This window comes from Protopterus annectens, chromosome 1.part0 (genome assembly GCF_019279795.1).
Source record: "Protopterus annectens isolate FY-2018-M chromosome 1.part0, PAN1.0, whole genome shotgun sequence".
Lineage (NCBI taxonomy): Eukaryota > Metazoa > Chordata > Ceratodontiformes > Protopteridae > Protopterus > Protopterus annectens.
The window spans coordinates 1,624,959,267-1,624,970,316 of NC_056725.1; the positions used below are offsets into that span (position 1 = coordinate 1,624,959,267).

Genomic DNA, 11,050 nt, shown 5'->3' on the forward strand with positions numbered 1-11,050 from the left:
GTCAATCAGATCCCACCGCCTGATATATACACTTAACAAGGATCTAAAGAAATCATGTAAATTGGTGAATTCAATCTGCAAAGGTATTTCAAAGCCATACTTTTGTTCCTCTCTCTTAAAAAGCCATAGTGACCACAGATGCTTCCAAACTGGGGGGGTGGGGAGAGCATTCCTGGGAGTGATGATCCAAAACACATCCCCATCATAGGCCAGTCTTCACATCACTGTCTTAGAGATGAGGGCAGTCCATCTAATGTTGCAGGCTTTTCAAGATGCCCTTCCTGTAAGGGTGATTTCTGTCCAGTCAGGCAACATGCCAGTAGTCTCTTAGACCAATAAACAAGGGGGAATGTGCTCCTACATGTTGTATCGAGAAGTGATGAGAGTGGGCGATATTAAGTTGTCATTCTCGCCTTCATTCTTGCTGGATGGGTTCGGAGCCGATCCTCGGTTCCGACTCGGCCTATATTATAGCTCGAGAGCTATTTCTACCGGCTCGAGGCAGCCCTATATCCCAGAATACCATGCGCTAACTCCCCAGATCTCGTTTGCGCGCTCATGAGGTTGCCTTTTTTACTGGCTCAGGTCAGTAAAAGAAATTTTCAACAAAGTTTCTATTTTTTGAGGTAGTTTATTAGGTTATTTTCCCTATTTTTGTTCCCTATCGATATTATTACTTAATAGTGTTTGTTTCGTAAGCCCTTCCCACCCCTGTAGTTAACTTTTATAATCAGGCCTACAGGCCTTAGTTTTTCTGTTTACGTACCCCTGTGTGTGTGTGTTGTTGTTCTAGTCAGCCCCCTCATCTCCCCCTTGTGTGTAAGTGAGTGAGTGTGTGTGCTGATTGAGTGACTGTCTTTAGGGCAATGTCCAAAGACGTTAAGGTCTCGGGATTCAAGAAGTGTGACTCGTGCTGTCAGAAAATGTCTCTTGACAGACGGTCACACTTCTTGTGTCTATTGCTTGGGGCCTTTACACCTGCAGGACTCTTTTTCCATTTGTCACGGATTTAGTTCAAGAGTCCTGCAGGAAAGGCGTAACAAGCTCATCTTAAGGGGCTTGTTAAAGCCTGATGACTCCCCTTCCAAGTTTGGCTCGGGGAAGTCATCAAAAACCGCCAAACCCTCGGCTCCAGCTTCTGAGCCGAGGGCTGGTGTTGTCGAGACGGCTCCGACCTCTGTTCCATCTGGCTCCGAGGCGAGCAAAGTGGGTTCCGCTTCGAAACCATCATCGGAGCCGACCCCAGCACGCAAGCGCTCTAGGTCCCCTTCTTTAGAGTCCATCAGATCGGCTCCGAGGTCCCCCCTCCTATCGGAGAGGAGTCATAGGACTCATTCATCGAGGTCTTCCAGGCTGTCCGACCACGACATCGAGAGGGTGGTCAGTAGACTCATAAAATCTCAGGCTCTGACCCAAATGCTTCAGAGCCCATCTCACCAGACTGGGGCTCCTTCGATACAGTTATCCATTCCTCCTCCGACTCATCTCTCGAGTTCGTAGCCAGAGTTCGTCGGAACCGTGACCTTGCCCACGTCGGAGCTGATACCTTCTCCTTCAGCTCCAGTGTCATCGGCTCCGACCTCTTTATTGGTTCCGTCTGTGGAGAGGTCCGGGCGCTGGGACTCCATTGTCGGCTCTGAGGGGGTGAGTGGCTTCGGACCCTTGTCCGACCCCGCTGTCCCTCTCGGAGCTTCGGCTCTGGTTAGTTCGGCCCCGACATCATTCTCGGAGCCTTCTCTGTCGGTTCCGGGGGCGGTTCCGGCCTCTTCGGAGCCGGGGCTACCTTTGGTGTCTGATAGGGGAGCCTTCGAGGTGATGAGGAGTGTGCTGGACCCAGTGTCCACTCCAAGGTTAAGTTCTGCGGCTCCTCCCTCTGTAGTGCCTGTTACGGTCTCTCTGGCCACCCTCTTATACCCGACAGCAGAGATCCAAAGCGTAGGGTACCCACTTTGGGTGTCTCCTCCTCTTCCGAGGTCTCCCCTGAAGTTTCAGGGGAACCCCCTAGGAAAAGAAAGTGCAAGAGGAAGCACATAGACTCCCCCGAGTCTGTCACGTCGGACACCGACTTGGATGAGTCGGAGGGTTCCCCCAGATCCCCCTCTGAGGATGTCTCCTTTTCAGACATCCTGGAGATCCTAAGACAGAGGGGAAATTGGTCCACTCTCACCGAGGACGAGTTGGTTTACCTTGACGCCTTTGGATCTCGCCCTTCCACCTCCTGGGTGTCTCCCCCTTTCGACCCACTAATGGAGGTATTGGCTAGAAAGGCGTGGGCAGCTCCTGATTCAATGGAACCTACCCCTAGGAGGCCTTCTAAATTTATTTCTGCACCAGATGACAAATCCTTTCTCACCAAAGGTGTTTCAGTGGATGCTATGGTGGTAGCAGCAGCCGCTAAGAAGGAATTAGCTGATCCTTCTGTATCTGTTCATCCTCCTAACAAAGAGTCCAGGACCATGGACAGGTACGGCAAGCGGACCTTTGCTTCAGCGACATTTTCTATGCGATCGCTGAACTATTTATGTCATTTCACCTGCCTTCAGAGAGACTTGCTCACAGAGCTGGGTGAAATGGTACAGGATCCTTCTGCTGCGGGGTTTAAGGACAAAATAAACTCTCAGCTGGCTACCCTGAACTCCATTGTTAACTCCTCCATGCGGCTAATCTCTTATGCAGCCGATGGAGCAAGTAGGGCCGCTGGCACAGGCGTTGCGTTGAGACATCACGCTTGGATGCAACTCTGTAACTTTGCAGACCCCTTCAAGGCGTCCTTCACCAACACCCCCTTTGACGGTTTGGAATTGTTTGGGCCTCAGGTGAAGAATACCCTCACCAGATGCGAGCAAGATGATAAGACACTCTCTGCTGTGGGAGTCCGTTTTTCCACACCTTCTAGACCTTATCCTAAAGGACAGAAGGGTGGAAAGATGTGGTTCCGCAAACCAAACCACAGGGAGTCATGCCTGCCGCACGTGGTGAATTTCCCCCTAGAGGCAGAAGGGGGAATAATAACAGACACCGCCCCCGGGGCAGAGGGGGTCCACAGAACCAGGGTTCCAGGGAATCTTTCCCTGACCAACCCTTTCAGCATCCCTGAGAAGCTGCCCGACTGTCCGCCTTCGGACGCAGTCGGGGGAAGATTATCTCTGTACCCGGAAGCCTGGCAATCCATCTCCCAAGACACATGGGTACAGAAGATCATATCCGAGGGTTACAAAATTCCTTTCACTTTCCCTCCGGTACAACCGCCAAAACCCCTACCAGACGTAATACCTGCACAAAGGGGTCAGGCTCAGCTAGAAATAAAAAAGCTGTTAAACAAAAGAGTCATCCAGGCAGTCCCAGCAGATCAGCTAGGATCCGGAATCTACTCAAGATTCTTTTTGGTACCAAAAAAGACAGGAGATTGGAGACCCATTTTGGACCTCAGCAGGTTAAACAACCATGTATTAAAGACAAAATTTCGGTTGGTAACACTGCAGTCCATTCTACCCTTTTTGGGCAGAGACAACTGGATGTGCTCGTTAGACCTCCAGGACGCGTACTACCACATAAAAATACACAGGCGCTCCAGGAGGTTTCTCCGCTTCCGGCTGGGAGTCAGTCATTTTCAATTCAGGGCCCTGCCCTTTGTTCTCACCACAGCCCCCCCCCCCGGGTGTTCACCAAATGTTTGGCAGTGGTCACGGCTTACCTGAGACAGAAAGGATTCCAGGTGTTTCCATACTTAGACGACTGGCTCATTTCTGCTACCACCAAACAGGATTTCATAATGGCCAGGGATTACACTATCCAACTTTGCAACAGCCTGGGTATTTCTATAAATTTTGCAAAGTCCTCCTTGTCGCCTTGTCAATGTATAAACTTTATAGGCGCCGTATTAAACACCACAGAAATGTCTGCAACATTACCACCTCAGAGAGTGACAGACATAAGGCGGAATGTTCAGCTTCTGTTTCAGCCCAGCAGAGTCCAAGTCAAGCTAGTATTGAAAGTGTTGGGCCTCATGGCGGCGGCGATTCTTCTACTTCCATTAGCCCGCTTCCACATGAGACTTCTTCAGTGGATGATGTTTTCTCAGTGGTCCTTTCAACAGCTGCCAGTGGCCCACAACATTTTGATAACACCATCTTGCAAGAAACATCTCTCCTGGTGGATGGTTTCCCCTCAGCTTTTTCAGGGCAGACCCTTTGTTCTCCCCCCTCCAGTTGCCACTGTCACAACAGATGCCTCCCTGATCGGGTGGGGGGGCATTATCAGGGCAGGACGGTCCAGGGCACTTGGCAACAGTCAGAATGCCACCTGCACATAAATGTCCTGGAGATGAGGGTGGTGCTTTTGACGTTGCAGGCCCTTCAGAGCTCTCTTCCCATGGGGACTAAAGCAATTCAAACGGACAATATGTCTGTGGTGTGGTACATAAACAAGCAGGGCGGAACAAGGTCCTACCCCCTCTGTCGAGAAGCATTCAGACTTTGGCTATGGGCGATTTCATCTCAACGGTTTCTGATAGCAGCGCACATCCCCGGGAAGTCCAACGTCATAGCAGACGGATTGAGCAGAACTATCCTCATGCCTCACGAGTGGTCTCTAAATCAAGCGGTAGTAGACGGATTTTTTCGGAAGTGGGGCCAGCCTTGCTGCGACCTTTTCGCAACTCCGCAAAACAGCAAGTGCCTCGACTTCTTCACACTTTTTCCTCTACCAGGCCAGCCCCTCAGAGACGCTCTTGTTCACGTTTGGCCCTGGGGTCTTCTTTATGCCTTTCCTCCCTTTCCATTGATCCCGCAACTAATTCAGAAAGCAACCGCATCGAGATCCAAAATGATCCTCATTGCCCCGTTTTGGCCTCGACAAGTTTGTTTCCCGTTCCTGCACAAATACCTACTGGAACAGCCTTGGCATCTGGAAACCCCTTCCAGATCTGCTGACCCACCTCACGGGCAAGCTGCATCAGTCTCTACATTCCATCAACCTCACAGCTTGGTTGCTCCACTTCCAGCCATAGCTAGGCTTCCCCTTATTTCTCCTCCTGTTCGTGATATCATTCTGGCTTCCCATAAGTCCAATACTAGGAAGACTTATGCGAGTAAATGGAAGCGTTTTTCACACTGGGCACAAACTAGATCCTTAGATCCTTTCCATGCACCCATTCATGAGGTTCTAGACTTTCTGGCGGAGCTTTTTCATTCGGGGTCATCATCGGCCACTATCAGGGTACAATTAGCGGCCATTGCTAATTTTCATGTTGGACTCTCAGAAGCAAATATTATGTCCCAAAAACTCTGTCAAGCCTTTCTCAAGGGCATATTGTTGCTCAGACCTCCAGTTAAAGATCCACCCCCACAATGGGATTTGAATTTAGTTCTAACCTCACTAATTCTACCCCCTTTTGAACCAGCAGCTTCTTGCTCCCTCAAACTTCTTTCTTGGAAAACGCTGTTTTTAGTAGCTATAACATCTGCCAGAAGGGTATCGGAACTTCAAGCCTTGTCTGTCCGTCCTCCCTATTTGGTTTTTCATAAAGATAGGGTAACTCTCAGAACAAACCCTTCCTTCCTACCAAAAGTGTTATCGGAAGCAAATCTAAACCACTCCATTGATTTGCCTGTCTTTTTCCCAGACTATACCAACAGGGCTGAACAAAAATTACTTTCATTAGATGTTCATCGCCAATTACGGTATTACCTAGACAGGACAAAACAATTCAGAAAGTCAGACCAGCTCTTCCTCTCTTATGCTGCAGGCAAGAAAGGGCTTCCGGTATCGAAAGTTACTCTTTCCAGATGGCTGACATCTATTATTACCTTGGTCTATGAGTTGAGACACAGGCAACTACCCTCTAGGCCTAAAGCTCATTCAACCAGGGCACTATCAACTTCAACGGCTTTTCAAGCAAGGTTACCTCTAGATGCCATTTGTGCAGCAGCTACATGGGCGTCCAAACATACCTTTATTGCCCATTATAAGCTTGATCTAGCCTCCAGAAATAGAGCTGATTTTGGTTCCACTGTACTCAGGAGTCTGTTCCATTGAGCCACCCAGGACTAAGATGCTAGGGACACTGTCCCATCCAGCAAGAATGAAGGCGAGAATGACAACTTAACATTAAGAAGTTATGTTTTACCATAACGTTCCATGTTAGTTGTCTTCTTCTCGCCTTCTTTCTTGCGTCCCTCCCTCCTGCCCGCTAGCCTGGATAGACTCGAGGTTCTGAGTCCTTCCATTTATATGTTGCGTCTTTCCTGGTATCCTTAGTGTTACTAGCAGTGTTACTAGCAGGTAATCTGTACTCGTAAAAGAGGATTATAATATTATTATTATATTACTTTTGATACTATGTCTTAGCTTCCAAACGAGATCTGGGGAGTTAGCGCATGGTATTGTGGGATATAGGGCTGCCTCGAGCTGGTAAACATAGCTCTAGAGCTATAATATAGGCCGAGTCGGAGCCGAGGATCGGCTCCGAACCCATCCAGCAAGAAAGAAGGCGAGAAGAAGACAACTAACATGGAACGTTATGGTAAGACATAACTTCTTAATATCTTTCATCCACTTTCTGATGGCAATGCACATTCTGGGGGAGACCAGTAGTCAAGTGGACAGTGTGAGCAACGCTGTTCTGCTACCTCAAGAGTGGTCTCTCAACCCAACTGTAGTGACACAGATCTTTCTTCGATGGGGCCAACCATGCTGTGATCTTTACACTTCTCCTGGTAGTTCCAGTTGCAGCAAGTTTTTCCTCTGATCTCCACATGGGAATTCCCTGAGAGATGCTCTGATCCAGTTTTGACCATCCAGTCTCCTATATACCTTCCCACAGACTCCCCTAATTCCATATTTTTACAGAAAGCATTGCAATGGAAGATCAAGGTCATCTTCATTTTCCCTTTTTGGCCTTGACAGGTGGGGTTTCTCTACCTCTGGCTTCATCTGATGCACTTTCTTTGTGTGCTGGATATGAATCCAGATCTACTGTATCACCTGTCCAGAATGCCTCGCACAGATATTTGATCCCTAAAGGTAGCTGCATGGTTTCTCCACTTCCAATGATGGCCAGTTAGTCCAGGCTTACAATGGAAGATCAAGGTCATCTTCATTTTCCCTTTTTGGCCTTGACAGGTGTGGTTTCTCTACCTCTGGCTTCATCTGATGCACTTTCTTTGTGTGCTGGATATGAATCCAGATCTACTGCATCACCTGTCCAGAATGCCACGCACAGATATTTGATCCCTAAAGGTAGCTGCATGGTTTCTCCACTTCCAATGATGGCCAGTTAGTCCAGGCTTTCATCCCAAGTGGTCCACATTCTTAACCTGTTATCAGAAGCTATCCACTACGAAAGTTTACAAAAGTAAATGGAAAGGTTTTTCCATCTGGGCTTCGAAGAGAAATCTAGGTCCTTTTTCTGCTCCTATATCAGCAGTGTTAGAATTCCTTGCTTCCATTTTCCATAGTGGAGCTAGCTATTTTACTGTTAAGGTTCATTTACCAGCCATGTCAAATTTCCATGTAGGAGAGAATCCCACTTCTTTAGTCTCACTCATATTGTGCAAACCTTTCTCAGAAACACCTTTCTTTGTAGACCTCTGCTTAAGGATCCTTGTCATCTTGGGACTTGGCTGTCTGGCTGCAAGCCTTGACCCAAATTCCTTTTGAACCTGCTGCCAAGGTGGACCTAAATTTCTGACTTGGAAAACCTTTTTCCTACTGGTTATTACTCTGCATCTTGTCAACTTCCTTATATTATTTTCCACAAGGACAAGGGTTACTTTATGCACCAGTCCTTCCTTTTTACCTAAAGTAGCTTCACAGTCTTCAGTCAAGAGTATGAATCTTCCAGTTTTCTATCAATTTTTTTTCAAATAAATGCTCCATCTGTTGGATGTACACAGACAATTATGTTTCTACCATCATCAACCCAAATCATTTAAGGAAATAATTTAAATTTTTTGTTTCATGTTCCAAGACCAAGATGGTTCAAGGCATGTCAAAGGTTAACTTAGCTAGGTGGTTGACTGGCTGTATCTCCCATGTTTGTAAGCAAAAGGGTTTGGCTTTACCTCAAACACCAAAAGCACACTCAGTAAGATCTGTATCCACTTCTTCAGCTTTCTTTTATAGGGCTTCATTTGATGACATATTTGTGCTGCTGCCACCTGGTCTAATGCTCATACCTTTATTTCCCATTACAAATTGGATTTGCTTTTCAGAAAGTCGGCTTTTGGTTCTGTCATCCTCTGGAACATCCTGCCAGGAAACCAACAGTGATACTAAGTAACTGTGGACTCTGTTCCATCAGCTGAGTAATGGATGGAAAAGACAATCTCAGATAGTAAGTTTTGTATTTACCATAATGGTAGCTCTGTGTTGTCTGTTTCTGACCTTCCTCAACTTCCCTCCTCCTTCCCCCTTTACATCTCATGGAAAGTATTTTTTTCTTCCCTTTGCTTATGTATGACTGCATGGACTGTCGTCATTACAGTATTGCATACTCTTGAAGCTTCAGTGCAGATCTTTCCTTTGCTCTGTCCTGTAGGTTTCAGTACATATTTATAGTTTATGTAATAAATTTGGTAGATGATTTGGAGGCAAACTCAGTCTGAGGTAATGTTGTGGACAGGAGGGGATTATGGCTAAGAGGAGGAGCCTGAGCTACAGATCCTGAATTATGAAAAAGTGGCTAAAGTTGCATCCAAGGTCTGATCCAAGACCCATCAGTTGAGGAGGGATGGAAACAGACAACACAGATGTATCATTATGGTAAGAACATAACTTTTGTTACTAGTTACTGCTGCTGTTTGTTTTTCTGTAACTGGCTTTCTTATTTAAAATTTTACCTCTTCTTGCAATCGTATACCAACACTTTTATTTGCTGCCTATACCTACAGTTTATTTGCAAGTCATGACCCATCATAAATTCTTTGTAATATTGTCAGAAATCCTTGGGGATAAAATGAAGAACAAAAAAGAAGTATTAGACATGCTTTTTTGCATCATTTTCCAGCCTGATCCAAGTTAGTAAACAACAGAAGGGCTCACCTTTTGTATTCCAGTTTTTTTTTTCTGCAGAGGCGCATTATTTTGTGTTGCATATTTTCACACACACGTTCTTTAAATAGTACAGCATGATGTGATAGAAGAACAGATGTAGATCATTCTCACTACAGTAGCCTGTGGGCTATATGGGTTGAATTCTGCCTGGGATACACCAACTGGATAGCTTCACAGAGCTGTGGCTCCCTCCCACATCTTTACAGAGCTTTGCACCATAACAGGTCTGGCTTTTACCATGATAGTAGCTTATGGCTTTCAAATCACATGACTGTATGAACAATGTTAATGTATTGTGCATAAAACCGTCTTTAATTTTCCCAAGTTTTGCCTAAAAATGGACCACTAGGTTGAGTCTGTCCACCTTGTTAAAAAATATAAACAAAAAAAGTGTAGAAATGCCATTAAGGTGAGACAGGAATATAATCTAGAATTCTAGAAGAAAGCAGTATTTTATGTTTCAGAAAAGGACTGAACCCTTTTATGTCCACGTAGTTAGGTCTGTCTTGCTTTATTTGTCTCATTAGTTGAGCTAAAGGAGTGGTGAAATTAGCTTCTTAGCAGTTGCTTGATGTAATAGCAAAACTTAACAAAGCTTTATCATTTCTGTAGGCTGAGGAACAATCTTTTTGCAAAGAAAGCAATGACAACGATGATAGCTCATCAGGAAAGCACGCTGACTCTGTACCGAGAAAAGCCAACAACCCTCTCTTATCAAAAAGGTAAGATAGTCTTACTTTTGTGGACCTCTTGTACTCCACATTTGTTTTTCTGACTACACATTTTATATCACTTCTTTTCATGCACACATTCTTTTAAATAACACAGCATATGATACGATATAAAAAAACAGATGTATGTCTTCCTCACTGCAGTAGCCTTTGGGCTCTATGGCTTGCATTCTGCCTATGATACAGATACAACTGGTCAGCTTCATAGTGCTGTGGCTCCCTCCCACACCTTCACTCTGACTACTGACTGGTCAGCCCACTGGAGGGAAATCAGCAGTCAGAGTGAAGAAATCTTTGGCACTTTATTGTTGCCTGGAGAGGAAGTATCTCTATGGTTTTACAGGAGCATTAATCAGCTTTTCAGCTTCATTTCTGGCAGACAAGTCCCCGTAATAGAACCCTTCCATACAGATATTGTTGCCTTTTTAAGAAAATATTTTATTTGGTGGCTAAAAGTTGTCTTTCCTCTTTAAGAAACCTGAGACTTTTTTCTCAGTATCAGAAGTTTTCTGTCAAGGACCACTCTTTTTATCTTTGTCCTTAGTTTATTTATGTTTTTAATACTTGTATATACTTCATAACAACTTACATGTTTGTTTTTGGCAGTGTGCATTGTGGTCAAGTGCTTTATTTCTGACATGGTTTTCTGTATTTTAATTTTACAGATAAGGGAAAAGTGTGATTGTGTGTGCTGCTTGGGAACATTTGTGTGACAGCTTACCTTCCTACCAAATGATTCCAGTTCTGCATACTGGCATTCAGACATCTTCCTCGGCTCCAGCTTGTATACTTAACTTCAGTCTCCTCTCCCTCTGTACCTAGATAGAAGAAACATAATAAAGAGCCCGTGCTGCCATTGCAGGTTCAGTCAGTGCCTAGATGTTGGAATGTGACCCTGTAGTGGCCAGCCATTGTTCCGTAGACCACTAACTTGCTTCTCCAGGTCCCTGAGGTGCAGTCTTCACCACCAAAGATCAGCTACATCCTCTTCTCTTGTTTTAGTGTCCTGTGTGGGTATGAGAGAACCATCATCTTTGGGTCAGGGAGACACTCTAGTGGACGCTTGTCATGGTAACTGGGGAAAGAAACCTCCTGATAGGGGTGAAATGCCATCTCTGAGTCTGTCTTCTACCAGCATGTTACCTACAGAGAAAAACAGAAAGTTAGACATTGTTTTTCTGAAGATATGGTGTCTGTTAGAAAAGATAATTTTCTTACCCTAGCCAGGCAATTATTACAGGCTGTAAATCTTGATGCTCAGAAAT

The 11,050-nt window shown here is 45.5% G+C and overlaps 1 protein-coding gene across 1 annotated transcript in view; it reads left to right on the forward strand.

Annotated features, from left to right (window-relative positions):
- NOL12 (nucleolar protein 12) overlaps positions 1-10,454 on the forward strand; it is a 489,987-nt gene extending 479,533 nt beyond the window's left edge. The window contains exons 6-7 of the mRNA XM_044073722.1: positions 9,667-9,776; positions 10,451-10,454. Of these exons, the coding sequence (XP_043929657.1) occupies positions 9,667-9,776; positions 10,451-10,454 (114 nt within the window). The remainder of the gene's footprint in view (positions 1-9,666; positions 9,777-10,450) is intronic.
- The last annotated feature ends 596 nt before the right edge of the window (positions 10,455-11,050 follow it).